Source organism: Quercus robur, chromosome 12 (assembly GCF_932294415.1).
Source record: "Quercus robur chromosome 12, dhQueRobu3.1, whole genome shotgun sequence".
Taxonomy (NCBI): Eukaryota; Viridiplantae; Streptophyta; class Magnoliopsida; order Fagales; family Fagaceae; genus Quercus; species Quercus robur.
The window spans coordinates 924,253-941,525 of record NC_065545.1 but is presented as its reverse complement, the minus strand read 5'-3'; the positions used below and the strand labels follow the sequence as shown (position 1 = coordinate 941,525).

General features: G+C 31.5%; 1 protein-coding gene across 29 annotated transcripts; it reads left to right on the top strand.

Annotated features, from left to right (window-relative positions):
• The first annotated feature begins 3,698 nt into the window (after nt 1-3,698).
• On the top strand, nt 3,699-9,015 carry LOC126708693 (heat stress transcription factor A-6b-like). 29 transcript variants are annotated; one of them, XR_007649235.1, is made up of 6 exons: nt 3,731-4,582; nt 5,995-7,131; nt 7,250-7,340; nt 7,460-7,525; nt 7,853-7,885; nt 8,479-9,015. XR_007649235.1 is itself a non-coding variant. In XM_050408559.1 (2 exons), exons 1-2 carry the CDS (start codon nt 4,283-4,285, stop codon nt 6,745-6,747), a joined length of 1,053 nt encoding a protein of 350 aa, XP_050264516.1. In that variant the 5' UTR covers nt 3,731-4,282; the 3' UTR covers nt 6,748-9,015. The 29 variants fall into 29 exon arrangements, 1 of the variants encoding a protein (XP_050264516.1); XR_007649231.1 differs by adding an exon at nt 7,605-7,651 and having other exon boundaries at nt 7,853-9,015; XR_007649234.1 differs by having other exon boundaries at nt 7,450-7,525; nt 8,733-9,015.
• The last annotated feature ends 8,258 nt before the right edge of the window (nt 9,016-17,273 follow it).

Sequence of the window (17,273 nt, the reverse complement as noted above, 5' to 3'; positions counted from 1 at the left end):
TGCGACAAGAATATGGAACTGCTCTAGGCCACTGGGCTCTACTGTTGCCAGCCCATGGGCTCGGATCCGTCAGGCCCAATGTGGTGAAAGTCCATTGCGCTAAATTTTGCCCCTTCATAGGTATATCATATAAAATAAAATTTTAAATAAATATTAAATATTTGAAAGATTCTCCAACATATATATGACTCTTCATTGGTGTGATAGCAGAGGTGGAGTGTAGTGGTGGATATGAAAATCCGAGTAGTATATTATATTACACATTGGCATGTTATTATTGACACCAAAAAAAAAAAAAAAAAAAGATGTATTAGAGCATTCTCATCAAAGGTTTCAAATGCTAAATATGCTATTTTTTTACATTTGATTTTTAAAAAGCACACTACATTAAGGGTGCTATACTTAAAAGTTGACATCTTAGCTACAATAGAATGTCATCTTTGACATCCTACTGTAGCTGAAATCTTTAAAAAATATATTTTATTATCACTTCAACTAAGAGAGAGAGAGAGAGAGAGAGAGAGAGAGAGAGAATAAAAATGAATAAAAAATAATAATAAAAAGAATATTTAAATGAAGTGGTAAAAAAATAGAAATTTTGATGTTAGATACATTGTAAAGTAATGTGTTAAATGTTATAAAGTTACTTTTTTAATTGTTAAATGCTAAAATATTAGCCGCTTAGTAATTGGATAGAGGAATACCTACGATTTTTATTCATCAACCTCGAGACAATATTTCTTTTTTTTTTTTTTTTTTTGAGAAACTCGAGACAATATTTCTAAGCCACCATGCGCATCATTTTTTTTTAATTTATTTTTAAGACCAATGAATGGAATTGGATGAATATATATATATATATATATATATATATAAATATATATTTATATACACACACATACATATACTTACTTCTATTTTTTTTACAAGATATAAATTTTACTTTAACATAATCTAAGTGTATATGTGTGTGAAACTCACTTCTAGAGACTTGAACCCTGACTGTTGCCCCCCACACTCTACAAGCACTTATACTTATGGAGTGACCATCGCGCCCAAAGTGCGTGATGGTTAAGTATACTAGTTATATTTTGGCATTGGTCTTACCCAAAAAAAAAAAAGCATATTCACGGGTATATAAGGTTTAACATATGGAAATGGTGACTCTAGGATCATTGTAAATGACCAAGTCTAGTACCTTCCGGAACAATGTAGAAGATTTGCTTGGATAAATCATAAACTATTGCTGTATTGCATATCTTTAGTGGGTTTATAATTTAAAAAATAGATGTTGTCCTCTTGCCTGGGAAGTAGTGAGACTTTTTTTGTGTTATTCACTTATTCTTATCATTTTCATAGTTTAATGCAATAATATAAATTTGTTTACCTAATATTGAATTAAATAATTGCAACTTGTCGGAAAGAGAGAGGAAAAGAGAGAGAAGGAGCGACGAGTGTGTCTTGATTCTATAACAACATGGGGTCTTCTTTGCCCTACTTCACACCAATCGAAATTACCTAGTTCACACCAATCGAAATTACCTAGTTTCGGTCTCAAAAAAAAAGAAATTACCTAGTTTCATCTCTTTAGCACAACTTCAAATATTACCCACTTTTTCTCACTTTGCGAGGAACTTACTAACGTGTCACTTAGAGTTTTCACCACGTATATATTTTATAAAATACCTTTTATAAAGTATATAATTTTTTAGTGTCTATAAACCTAGTACAATTTATTTTATATAATTAAGAAACAAGAAAGAGTAACATACCTAACTATTACTAACATTCAACACGTTTGGAAAATTAAATTATTATAAATTTTTAAAAATTACATTTTTTTTTCCACTTAACAACTAATGTGTCACTTAAAGTTTTCACCACGTATATCTCTTAGGAATTATATAATTTTAATTTAGTGTCCCTAAAAAGCAGGTACAATTTATTTTATATGACTAGGAAACAAGAAAGAGTAACATACCTAACGATTCAACACGCTTGGAAAATCAAATTAGTATACATATGTCGGCTTATATGAATGCCACGACCTTAAGAGTACTCTTATGATATTCTTCAAGATATTTTGGCATTTTAGATAAAGGAAAAAGTGCATGGGAAAAAACAAGTAAAATTAAAGGTAAAAAATACTTTTGCCGCTAAGTTCATACGTGTCATTTTAGTTGGTTGCCACATGTGGTCCTTAAGATATTTTGCTGCAATTGATTACTGTGCCTTATTTGATTAGGAATGTGTGAAATGAAGCAGTACACGTGTTTATGTTACATTTACCTTGGCTTACCTAATTAGCCTAATACCAAGCACTTTGTAATTTGTACATGTGTCTTCCTCTACTTAAGCCGTTCTTTTCTATGTTAGTGTGTGTTTGAATACAGTTTATTTTGTTGAAAATTGAAAATAATAAATAATAAAAAATTACTGTTTATTACTGTTTGACACTATTCATTGGCCTAAATTAACTATTCATGGCCAATGAACAAACAGTGCATAACACGCTGGTTAAAAAAAAAAAAAAAAGCCCCAAACACAAACGTGGACATGAATCCAAACTGACTTTTAGTGTCCTATAATTTAGTTACCACCCACCAATCAATCAAAACGCTCTTCATAGCTCCAAAACCCTCTATTATATTTGTGATTTCTACTCAATCTAGTAGTGGTTTCCAAATGAGGTAACCCATTACCTACCTCTCTCTCTCTCTCTCTCTCTCTCTCTCTCTCTTCCAAATGGGGTCTCATTCTTTCTGTCAAAGGTCACCTGATTAATTACAAACAAGGTCTATCTTATTCTCTTTTCAATCAAGTTCATCCAATCAACAAATAATGTTAGGAAGTTTACATTTTTTTTATAGTTGTTTTCATAAATTTTGGCATGGTCTGTTGTAAATGAAATGATATCATTTTCACCCATTTCATTATATACTAATCACAATTTATTATGTTAACAATTTTAATTTTATTAAAAAAATATTTTGTTCTTAGACTGAAGTAGTGATATCTTATATAATAGTTACATACAACACCCATTTCACATAGAAGTAATCCCACACTTATAAGGTTTAAGTTCCACATATAAGAGTGATGTTGCGTAAATCAATAAGGGTCATTTGTTATCATTGTTTAAACAACAACTTTTAGTATTTAAACAACATTATTCATATTTTTACACTTTTTCACCTACACATATTTTCAAAAAATACAAATAATGTTAACAGAAATTTCTTACCAAACGAATCCTAAGTCCCCCAAAACTATTACAAATGGGATTTATCTTATTCTCTTTACCAAACAACGTCGGCCAATTACAATTGGGGTCTATATCTCTATTCTTCTCCCACCAATGAAAGTTCACCCAATTACAAATGGGGTCTATCTTTCTATTGTCCCACCAATCAAATTCAATGAATCAAGTGTGCCGATCAAATCCATTCTTTTAATTGTGCAAGTCCCACACCATTTCTCCACCATCACTATTTCCTGCCAATATCCTTACCCCCCTTGAACTTCCAGAACTTTCCCATGAGGTATGGACCACTCTCTTCCTCTCACTCATTCTCTGTCCCCCCAACTTGCCAAATGAAGAAAGGCCTATCCAAAATATAAAAAAATTGCAAGTTGCTACTCCTAGAGGTCTAGAACTTTCTAATAAATATTAACTTTTTTATTTTTATAATTAGCCTCATTAACTCTATTTAAAGCCTGAAACACTTAATTCTTTAGCTTCTTGGTGACAATTAAATCGACTTCATGTCAACAGACTAAACTACCTCCCCAAGAAGAAAACAGAGTAAGTGTCTCTGCTCAAGAAGAAAAATCTGAAAGGTTCACTTTGTCCTCCTCTTTTTATTCTTTACCATCACTTACTCTTTCAGATTTTCCAATTTATATCACTGATTCTCACTTGGGTTCTGCTTCAAAATCCCCTTTTTTTTTTTTCCATTTCTTTATAACTTTTCTGGATTTGAGGCTATAGTTTTTATAGCTCTGTTTCCTCTGTATCAGCAACTTAACATTTCCATTTTATCTCTTTCATTCTTCTTGCTTTTTAACACAAACCCGATTCAAATTTCCATCTTTGGATTCTTTCTGAGCTTCTTATTTGCAATTTTCAAACCTATTGATTAAGATCCTTCTGGGATTTCAGGAATTTGATATTAAAAAATAAAAATCAATCTTGCATTTGCATTGGACTCTGTTTTGATTTGGAAATTTAAAAGGCAACAAAATTGCTATAACAATCAAAGGCAATCAACTTTTTTTAGCAATGAATCCATTGTATCCAGTAAAAGAAGAGTACCTGGGATCAAGTTCATCGCATCCGCCGAGGTCGCCGATGATGCCGCCACCACAGCCAATGGAGGGCCTTAATGATACAGGTCCACCACCATTCCTGACCAAGACCTATGACATGGTGGATGACCCAACTACCAATCACATAGTCTCCTGGAACAGAGGAGGTGCCAGCTTTGTTGTGTGGGATCCTCATTCATTCTCCACAAATCTCCTCCCAAGACACTTCAAGCACAACAATTTCTCAAGCTTTGTTAGGCAGCTCAACACTTATGTAAGTATTCTCTTCTCTTCATCATCAAATTTTCAATACTCCTTTTTTTTTCTTGGTTCTGAGTTTAAAATGTTTACAGGACACAAAGCACTTCAATTAGATAAAAAAGATAAGATCATTTTGATTTAATTTCTTTGTGAATTATCATTTATCATCCATATAGGTTATTTGAATGAAAGCTATAGCAATGTCCTTTTGGGTAGAATGTCTATTGAACTTGTTTTCAATTATTCCACCCTTTGGTTCCTCACAGTTTCGGGCTTTTTTTTTTTTTTTTTTCCTCTCTTTACTAATTATAAATGCTTGGTTATTTTATCTTGGTTCTTGAATGTCACTTATCTTTAGGCTCCGCTTGGGAGTTCATAAGGGAATGGAATGGGATGAGATGGTCATAAGAGAATGGAATGAAATGAAATGAAATGTATTTAAGTAAGGGAAAGGAATGGAATTGAATGGAATTAAGTAACCTTGATTGGATCTTTTAAAATAAAAGAATGGAATGTAAGTAATCCTGTTTGGGAGCAACATGGAGAGAATGGAATGGAATTATTTTATGACAATATTACTATTAGACCCCTATTTTAAAATAAAAGTTTGAATATATAGGGTTATTTTGGGAGTTTTAGTAAAAAAATCATTAAATCTAATTTCATTCCCTCCCATTCCTTCCAATTTTGGGGGGAATGAAAATTTGAGGTTTTAAGGGAATAGAGAGGAATGAGTGTTCCCTCCTATCCATTTCATTCCCTCTCACTTAAACTCCCAAACAAGGGAATGGACTTTCCATTCCCTCCATTAAAACTCCCAAACAAGAGAAGGGAAGAATATTCTAAAATTATTCTTTTTATTCCTTTCCATTCCATTCCATTCCCTCCTCCCAAGCGGAGCCTAAGCATTTATGCTCATTGAACAATGAGAACTTGAGAAGTCCTATTGGTTGGATGTTCATTATTTATTAGTATTACTGTTTTCGGTATAAAACCTTGTTCTTAAAGGTTATAGAATCTCAATTAGTTATACTTTCATTTACCATAAAACAAATGGTATATTTATTACCTAGAATGTTCATTTTTATGCCCTTTTTTTTTTTTAAATAATCTCCCATTATAAGCTGCAATTTTACTCCCACTACTACTCTCAAATTTTTAAATCTATGGTTTTCTCTGGATGTGGGACCTTTCTCAATTTCTTCTTGGTTCCAAAAGTCAGAAAAATTATATTCGGCTCATTGTTTCTACTCACTTAGCATGTGCAGCACATAAAAATTTGATCTTGGCGACCAATAGAAAGTAATAGTCTGACTCAAAAGTTTGATGGGCTGAATCAGCAAGGAAAAAGAAATTTTCAATCTGATTGGGGTTTAATTTTCATATGTTTAGCGAAATACTAAATGTGGAATTTAATTATTGCAGGGATTTAGGAAGATTGATCCAGATAGATGGGAGTTTTCCAATGAAGGTTTTCTAAGGGGCCAGAGACATCTTCTAAGAAACATTAAGAGAAGAAAAGCACCTCCTCAACCTTTTCCTCCACAACAAGCTCTTGGTCCAGGTGTTGACCTAGGCAGGTTTGGACTAGATGGAGAAATTGATCATTTGAGGCGTGACAAGCAGGTTCTAGTGATGGAATTAGTGAAGCTTAGACAGCAGCAACAGACTACTAGAGCATACCTTCAATTAATGGAACAAAGGCTACAAGGGACAGAAAAGAAGCAACAACAAATGATGTCCTTCTTAGCTAGAGCAATGCAAAACCCAACCTTTCTCCAGCAGCTTGTCCAACAGAAGGAGAAGAGGAAGGAGCTAGAAGAAGCCATGACTAAGAAAAGGAGGAGGCCTATTGATCAAGGACCTAGTGGTGGTAGTGGTGTCGGCCAATCAAGCTGGGGTGGTGAAGGATCAAACCAAATTAAACTTGAACCTCTTGAGTTTGGGGACTATGTTTTTGAAGAATCAGAGCTTGAAGCACTTGCAATGGAAATGCAAGGATTAGGTAGGGCAAGAAAGGTGCAAGAGGAAGGAAATGAAGAGCTAATGCCACCAGAGAGTGGAGATAAAGAACTTGATGAGGGATTTTGGGAAGAGCTATTCAATGAGAATTTTGAAGAAGAATTAGGCATACTAGATGCTGAAGGAGGTGAAGATGAAGATGTTAATGTCTTATAGCTGATCGCATAGGTTACTTAAGTTCAAGACCAAAGTAGAGTAGCAGAACCTTTTTGTGCATTGCTATTCATCCTCTTCAGTTCATCGCCATAATGACCTTTTCCTAGGTAGCTTTAGATAGTAGTTGGTTAGTGTCTCATTTGGTGTAGTTTGGGTCTCTACAAACGTCAATTGGCCATAACATTGATCTGCATTTCTTACTATCAACAGGACAGGAGAAGTAACAAGCAGTGTAGCCATGGAAATTATTGGCGTTTCTAAACTCTATTAATTCCTGTTGTCTTTTTTGTTCTTGTACATCCCTACCTCTTATTTTGCTCTATCTTGGTTAGGTTGCAGGCATTGCTTGGACAGATCTTTGGTTCCTATCATGTTTGTCTCAAGGTTCTTGTCCTTATTTTTTCACCTTCTTAAAAACCCATCATTCAATGGGTGATGCATCAAATTTCATTTATTGTATCTGCATCTTGTAATATATATTCTTGGCCTCAAATTAATGTAGATTGTTCAGAAGCTGTTGAAATTGGACAAGGTGTACCTGCAAGCTTCAAGAACCACAACTGAATATTGCTTTTGAATCCAAATGGCAGTTGGTAGTTATCTTTGTCGGTTTGATATTTCTGTGTCTTTGGGTTGCCCTTTTTGTTTTAGAAAGATAGAGAGATTTGGTCGGTGATGAATATCTTGATGTTACATTTGTAGTTCCTTGTAGATTTTTCCAAGTCATGGCAATTTGGTTCTCATCAGTCTTTTTCCAACAGCTATGGGCTCTCAAGTGGTAACCTATTGCTCTCTTTATGCCATAACCAAACAAATTTGTTCTTCATGGTTTTATTTATTTTGTTAATGTCCTCCAGATGAATACAGGAGTGAGTGCTAAAAGTTAAATGTGGGCTCTCAAGGGGTAACCTATTGCACTCTTTATGCCATAACCAAAGAAATTTGTTCTCATGATTTTATTCATTTATTGATATACTCCACATGAATACAAGAGTGAGAGCTAAAAGTAATATGTGGACTCTTAAATGTTAACTTATTGTTATATATGTCATAACCAAACAAATTTGTTCCTAATGATTTTATTCATTTTGTTGATGTCCTCCAGATGAATACAGGAAGTGAGAGCTAAAAGTAAAATGTAAGCTCTCGAAGGGTAACTTATTGTTATATATATCATAACCAAACAAATTTGTTCCTCATGGTTTTATGCATTTTGTTGATGTCCTCTAGATGAATATAAGAAGTAAGAGCTAAAAGTAAAATGAGGGCTCTTAAAGGGTAACCTATTGTTATATATGTCATAATTAAACAAATTTGTTCCTCATGGTTTTATTCATTTTGTTGATATCCTCCAAATGATCATACAGATGTGAGAACTAAAAGTAAAATGTGGGCTCTCAAAGGGTAACCTATTGTTATATATGTCATAACCAAACAAATTTGTTCCTTGTGGTTTTATTCATTTTGTTAATATCCTCCGGATGAATTCAAGAAGTGAGAGCTAAAAGTAAAATATGAGCTCTCAAAGGGTAACCTATTGTAATATATGTCATAACCAAACAAATTTGTTCCTCATGGTTTTATTCATTTTGTTGATGTCCTCCAGATAAATACAAGAAGTAAGAGCTAAAAGTAACAAGTGGGCTATTAAAGGGTAACCTATTGTTATATATGTCATAACCAAACAAATTTGTTTCTCATGGTTTTATTCATTTTGTTGATGTCCTCCAGATAAATACAAGAAGTAAGAGCTAAAAGTAAAATGTGGGCTCTCAAATGGTAACCTATTATTATATATGCCATAACCAAACAAATTTGTTCTTCATGGTTTTATTCATTTTGTTTGCCCTCCAGATGAATACAAGTGAAAGTTAAAAATAAAATATGGGCTTTCAAAATGTAACCTATTGTTATATATGTCATAACTAAAAAAATTAATTTGTTCCTTATGATTCATTTTGTTGATTTCCTTCATATGAATACAGGAAAGAGTACTAAGAGTAGAATGACTTCGTTGAAGTGCAGATTATGATTCTTTCTACAATGCTGTTGCTGCCTCTAATACAAAATGCAGTATATTTGTCTGCAATATAGATTTCTTTAAGTAATGAGTGAGACTTTATGCAGTAGGTATTATAAGTTGAGATTTGTAACAAAAACTGGTCCCATATCCTTGGTTTTCTGTACCTAACTCTATATGTGCTGCACGTGCAATTGATTTCTGGGTAGCAGTGTGAGCTAATATTTATATACCCCATTTGTTCATCAGAGGGCTGAATAAGGCCTAGAACAAGATTATGTTCAACCTAATCCTGAACATATGGATTAGAAATCTAGGTACAATCATGTTATCTTTTTTTGTTTTCCGTGTCACGGATTCCACCTGCCTTTCTCCTCTCCTAAAAAAAAAAAAAAAAACTTTGACCAATCACTATGTAGAGAGACACGTGACATAGCAAACACGTGGAAACTGTAAAATGTTCAGAAAAGTTGCTTTTAGTTGAATTCTATCCTTTGTGATGCAAGGTGAGATAATCATCATTAATCCAGAATAATATTGTTTTGAGACCATTATGCAGTATACATAACTGCCCGGTATATACCTGTATTTTTTAGTATTATTTATTAATTTCACAATACTATTTCAGTTAACTTTTATTTTTATTATATTTTCAGTAAAAAAATTTTAGTTTTAATAAAATAAGTGAATTTCAAACAAATTATTAGAAATTTTTTTAAAATTTAATTTAAATTATTATAAAGTGAAAATGGAAATGAGTGAATCCGGCTTAGTGGTCTTATTACCAACTTCCAAGCTTTACCTCAAAAGCAAATATAGTTTCTATGCATGTGTGATAGACAATAAGATTATAAGACTGACTACGAACAAATACAAATTTAGAGGGGTAGAGTTTCCTATAGAATTGTGTAGGAGCAGATTATTGTGTAAATTCATGGTAATTTGGCCCCTTCCCTATTAAAAGCTTTGAGAAATAATGACTTTCGTCTCAGCTTGAGAATTCAAAAGATCAAAAACTTTTAATTCACTCCAATAATAAGCCATTCTACAACTAACAAATCGTATACCAGCTTAAAATTGATAACGTTTTTTTTTTTTTTTTTTGAGGAAAAAATTGATGACTTTTAAAAGGATGAAAAATGTTATTTTTACATTGCCTGTTTCACATTATCCGTACATACCACACGTAATCTCACACTATCCGTGTGACTTTTCATAAAGTTTTCCTCCTCATAATTATATATATTTTTTCCTATAAAATTTCATAATCATGAAGATGTTCATTCCACAGACTCATTAAAAGTGCCCCAAACAGACAAGCTTATGGTCTTTCAAAATTTTGTTATATCAACCATTTTTTGACAAAACTTTATTTTCTTTTTTATTAAAAACAAACACACATGAGAGAGAGAGAGAGAGAGAGAGAGAGAGGGGGGGGGGGTTATATCGACCATTTTTTGACACCACAACATACAACTTGCGCATTATAGATTTTTTTTTAGGAGAAAGTTTAGTTACAAAATTAATTATAGTTTAAGACTATAACCTTACTCAATATCTTTTTATTGGAGATAAATTTTGACAAATCCACCATTGGATTACATCTTCTTCTTATATCTTACATGCTTGTAAAATTTCTAGAAAATTAAAGATTAATAGTTATGTCATCAATAAATTGTTTAAATTACAAGTTTTTGTAGTTTAAAATTATGCATAAAATATAATATTTTAGATGATATAGTAAATGATATCCAATTGACACAAAATTTGACATGCGTATTAAGAGTATAAAGAACATACAATTCAATGGTTAGATTTTCAAATTATGTAGCACTATTGGAAGTAGTCAGCCCAAGAGAGTTTTTGGTAACGATCCTTTCAGTTTCAGACTAGCTGCTTTCTACTTTGTAACAACAAGAGTTCTTTTTCTATCAGTTTATTTGGCTGGAGAATGGCAAGTTAATCAAGTGAAGCCCAATATGATCGTTTCTTTCAACGATATCATAAAGTAGAAATTCTTGATTTTATTAGGCATTTGATTTTAGGCCCAATACCATATAATGTTATCTACTTTTCTATGGGGCTTGGGGTTCAATACGTGTAATGCCATTTAATATCTTTGGGCTTGAAGACCCAATGCTGTGTAGCACTATCTATTAATGTGATTGGGCTTGGGCTTAACTTCATAAAGCCCACACACCCAAAAAACCAAGACCTGAACATATGACACAAGATATCTTCTTCTCCTTCTCCTCCTTCTCATTATTATTTTTTAAATAATTTTGATCTTCATTAATCAAACCGAAGAGTCAACAACAATTCCATCAGTGTTACTTTTGAGCCTTCATGCTTATAAAAAATTCAAGTATGACATAAAAAGTCACAATTTTTACCAAAAATATCCACTTGACAGACTATAAATAATGGAGAAAAAGTAGTGGATCCAACTAAAAGAAATAGACAGTTAATCACAGTCTATCACGTAAAATAAGTGTGACAAACGTTGTAACTTTTTACGTGGTACTAGAATTACTCCATACTTATTACAACATAAATGGCTTTTAAACATACTTAGCAAATTTTGCAGCAATGTGGGCTGCAAAATTTAAACATCTCCTTATCCAACTAAACTTAAATTTGATAAAGGAGTTGCTAAATTCAAGGAAAAACACAAATAATTGTGCTAATAGACCAGTCAACTTATTCACCCTCTTTCTTTTTTTTTCTTTTTTTTTTTTTTTTCTTTTTTTTTTTTTTGAGAAAAAACTTATTCACCCATTAGATTGGCAATCAACACAAGCTTTAGCATTACCCTCTATGACAACCTACAACTAGTTCTCCTTAATAGTAACTTATAAGTCCCATAGAAAGGTTGTTGCCTTGGTCTACAAAGGAGAGCACCTCTCATATAGCTTGGCCCAGACTTTTCGCACTTCACCAAAACTGTCTCTTGGCACTTCACCAGAATTTTTTTAGACAAAAATGTGTGTGATAATGATTGGTTTAAGTTAAGATAGCTTAAGCATTAATGTAGATGTGAGATTTTGCAGGCTTTATCAAATATTAATAGCACATACAAGACAAGAGAGAGAATTTCATATTTTATAAAATCTTGAATATAAGCTTCTTCATTTTTTTTTTTTTTTTTTTTTTTTTTTTTTTTTTTGGTTATGTAAGAGTTTGAGATATTGACATTCACCCATTCAGATTCAAAAACTGTTGCATAAGAACAATTTCAAGTTTGCAATAAGAATCCGACATTGACCGTTCACCTATGAGAAGAGTTTCCTTTAAAACAATGGCAACTAATGCCAACAACAAGTCTCAACCGATAGTTTAGGCTGTTTTTTTCTGGCTGCCAATCTAGTGCCTACGGCCTACCACAACCAAAGTCTGATTTTCGTAGCAATTTCAGTAAGCTTTTTTCTGCAACATCGTGTTTCAAATTTTGTTATAATATTCTCAACAAACTCCCTTAGAAATCCTTAATAATCATAAATTAAAATAACACACAATTCATAGACTGTCGGCGTTTGGATTGCGTTTATCTGCCCCACGTCTACGTTTGCATCTGCGTTTACACCACGGTTACAATGCACGCTTCTGATACCAGTTTCAACTGCGTTTGGCTGTTTTTGGGTCCCACGGCACTATTCATGTAACCATTAAACTCAGCAAAATGCATATACTCATGCATTTTTGGGTCTCACGGTACTATTCACACATTTAAAAATTATTTTGTTACAGTATTTTCAGTCTTCAATTTTCAGCAATAAGCGGTATTCAAATAAACCTTATATATATATATATTTTATCATATACACAAATCAATAAGGTTGATTTGGTTTAATCAATATATGAACTAAAAGTGTGAGGGTATTTCCTTGCAAATAAGAACTATACTACATGGCAACAAGCATTAGAAGATGGTGCCCTAATTAAATGGCCATATTTTTTAAACCTTGAGATTGTGTTCAAAGAAAGAATGCAACATAGTGGTTTCTTTTCTTGTCGTGCTCACTCGTTTAATTAATCATTAAGCAGAACTATTCATTAATTGATGTTGTGTAAAGAGTTTTAACTTGTAGTTTCCTCGTACGTGTATTTGTAATAACTTTTTCTAGTGAGACATCTCAGTGATGTGATAGAGTGATGACCTTTGTCATATATATCTTGCAATTTTCTCATACTTGTATTTTGGATTTTGGATATATAAGTGGGTTAAAATAATATTTTCCTTATCTAATACACGGCTTAAAAACCAACAATTAGATGAACATAGTTTTTGTACTTAATTACCTGGTTTCTCTAGGCATTTGAAAAAATAATAAAATAAAACTTGCTTAGTTTAGGTGCCTATACAACACAAGTTTGGATGAAGGGTTTGGACATTAGATCCTTTTTCTAACAAAGAGAAAAAGATCTTAGAAGATTTGAAGGGACATCTTACCTTTAATTTTAAAACATTTCCTTTTAATTCCCTTCAATTTGAGAAATTTGGAAAAAGATAATAAATTCTTTAATAAATTTAACTTTCAGCATTTAGATTTTTATTCTAAAAATTTTACTAATACCTAAATAAACACTTATCTCTTTTGTTAAAAGTGTTACATTTATAACATTCTCTAAGTAATAAATTGTTACTAGTTCTAATTTAAAATCAACTACCAAAATAAGAGGAAAATTCTTTTTAGTCTTCCTCTCATATTCTCTCTTAATTTAACTTTCTCATGAACTTCTAAAATTAACCTAGTATTAGTAAGTTGCCCATGCAATATTTGGATAATGTTGTAATATTTTATGTAAAAGAGTTTTGGAAAATATTGTATATATATATATATATATATATTATAGTATAATTGTTATACAACTTTGTTAGTAATGTGTTTATCATAAGAAGTAACAATTACAAATTGCACACACACATCTATTACAATTATTTAATTAAAATAATGAGGAAAAAAACAACTTTGGGAGAATATTAATGTAGAAAAAGAATTGATATAGAACTTATCAAAAAGAAAAAAGTTAATATAGAATGTGTCTTTCTCTTTCTCCTTAATTCTAAAACAAAATACACATTTCACATAGTCTTTACAAAACTCACAAATCTACAATGTCTGAATTTAACATCTAAATCATAATATCAAAATCGTAATTGCCGCTATCACTCAATATGAAATACAAGTCCTCTTCCTTGGTTGTAGCCAACTCATATGGGTTAGGATTAGATGAGACAACAATGTTGAAGCTAGGCAGGTGCCATCAAAAGATTGAAGACAAATTATATCGTTTTTGGTCTGTATGTATTTAACATGGAATGACATGAAGGGCTATGGATAAGTATATATAAAGGAGTAGAAGTGTAAGAGGTAAAAATGATGAATTGAAATGCAAAGAATTTTGTGTATATGTATGAGAAATGAAAAATCTTAAAACATTTAACCAAATGAAACCAATATTTAATTTATTCTTATCTTTGACGTGGCACTTGAGAATATTCAAATTCTTTCTATAGAGAGAATATGTCAATTGGCGGAACCTTATGTATATATATTAATACTAATTAATTTGGGGACCGTTGCCACTACATAATGATGTGATATATATTAGATTCTCGAAGGAAAGATGGTCCACTGTGCAAATTACTTCATGGTTAAAAAAATAAATAAATTTGACTGCCGCTAATTGGAGCCACCAAAAAGAAAGAACAAGCATTCTTTTATGTTAGGGTTTAGGGACATATAGTCTGCTTTCAATTTTAATTTCCAGGGGAGTTGTTTGGTGTCCTTCTTAACCTAGCCATCCTAACCATCGATCTGTACACTAGAGCCATGTTCTTGTTCACTAAATACCTACTATATATTCTATTCTTTACAAACGCATATTCCGTAAAATGTTTACTTGGTAAGAAATACAAATTGGATTTAAAAGGTGGATGTTATGCCTGAATAGACCTTATTTATACTTTTCTTATTTTTACCAATGATTTATGAAGACTAAGTCTATTGGGATTGAAGTCAATAAGCCTAAGTGGGAACGTCTTTTATTTATAATCCCCCCTAGCCCCCAAAAAAATCTAGAGTTGACGGTATTATTTTTTCCACTAGAGAGCTTTGCCAAAAACTTGGATATATTGTCAATTCTCTGTGATTTGGATTTATAGTATCAAAAATAAAGAAATACTTGGTTTTGTTTGGTTGGCAGAAAATTAGAACAACGTCCCATCCAGGCTGAAATATTTTTTTAAAAATCACGGGCTAAATACATGTACTTCAGAAACGTCTTTGAATCTTCTTAATCAAAACTTGTACGCCGACTAAACAGTGATAAACAAAGGTGGCAACTAACCAAAAAGAGCCAAAAATAGGCTAATCATGTCATCATCATTATTTCTATATACTCTCTCAACCCTAAATTCTGGTCCTACTCTCTCTAGCTGTAGCCAGCCTTCCCATCCGTGACCTCCAGTCATCAAAAGGGACAAGTCAGAGAATTAATTAATCTAATTTAGCCAGCCATGAATTTGATATTTTAAAAAAGGATCATAATGCCTATTTATATATAGAAATAAAAAATTCTATAAGATTGATTAAGCTTTTACTATATAGTTAACGCGCAAACTTATTTATAAATTTACTGTTTAGTTGTCGTTCAAATTTGACTCATCTAAGGCTGGATTTGGATTAAGCTGAAATGAAATTTCAGCGCATTTGCGTCTCTATCAGTGGATTCTGTGCATTATTCACAAAATCTACAAATTATCTAATTCAGCAAAATTTTCATTAAAACTAGATTTCACGGCATTATTCACACATTTAAAAACTATTTTTTTACTGTGTTTTCAGTTTTCAGTAATAATCAGTATCCAAACAGAACCTAAGTCTCTAACAAATAAATTTATCAATTTTGAATGGGATTGTTTAAAAAACTACTTGTCATTTTCATGAAAGACGGATGGTATCATTTATAGAAGTTTTTTTTTTTTTTTAATAGAGTAGTTACATTTCTCAAACTGCCTAATTTATAGTTATAAATATTTTTATTAGATTTATAGTTATCTTCTTTTTTTTTTTTCTTTTTTTTTTCGCCAACAGCAAAAGTCATTTTCAATATTCTCTTATAAAAACATATACAAGAGATCCTGTTCTCAAGCTATAATATTTATATGTGTAAACAATGATCATTTTACATGCTTCACAGTGATGGCTTTACTTTAACTTAGAAGAGGATAAAACTCCAATCCTATTTATGTATGAATATATCTTAATCTTATATCATTGTCTTCTTGCTCGGACTGAAATAACAAATTCTACTATGGAGCAGTTTTAAGTTAGCTTTCGGGTTCTTGAAATAATACCTGAAAACCTAAAGAAATTAAGAGAATATATAATGCATGAAATTTTCTTCTTTGTCTGGTAGATCAATGACAGAGCTAGGAATTTATCTTTGGGGGTATATATATAAACAAATTTGTGTGTATGAAATCTAAAATAATAATGTATAATACTTCATAACTTAATATGTGCTATAAACAACAACTAAATACATGTTAATATAGTAGTATATACTGTATATTTTAATCAAACTAATCAAGTACATTTATAAATTATAATGCCATACGGTATATAATATATTGATTATTATAATAACAAATAATATATTATAAGGAAAATAAAAAAGAAAGTAAATGAAACGTAAAGTAAAAAAATCAAAACAAACCAAATGAAAAATAAAGTACACAGGAGCACTGCATAGGAGTGAGGAGCTTATGGAAGCTTCAATCTTATTTTTCACTCTTTCTTGTCTAGTCTAGTTACACAGAACTTTTACTTTTTATATTGTAAACACAAAGCTGCAGCAACAGTTGGAAAAGGAAAAAGAACTAAAAAGAAAAAAGAAGAAGGCAAACACCAACGTAGAGAGAGAGAGAGAGAGAGAGAGAGAGAGAGAGAGAGAGAGAGAGAGAGAGCACTATGTGAGAGACTAGGTGGTGCGGCGAATCAACAAAACTTCTGACCTTTCAATTTTTCTATTGTTGTGGTACAAGTAAGCCCTACATGTGTTGAGATAAAAATTAGAATTTTTTCCCCTTTTATTTGTTGAGGTAATTGTTAAAATATCTCTGTGTTCATTTTAAAGATGCTAAGGGCCCGTTTGATAATGTTGTTCTAGTAACGTTGTTTGTATTTTTTGAAATTACGTGTGGATGAAAAAATGTGTGAAAATACGTGTAATGTTATTTAAACACTGAAAACTGTTATTTAAATAACGGTAACAAATGGGCCCTATATGTTTAATTATTGTAATTTTTTTTACATATATATTTATGGTTGTATTCTATTTAAATGAAAGTTATGTTTTTTTTTTTTTATACTTTCTTAAATATATATATATATATATATATATATATATATATATGTAAATGTATGTATGTATATTATCGGAAATGGGGGGCCAAAATGATAAGGATCATTTAAAAATTTTCAAATTACATAGGATAATT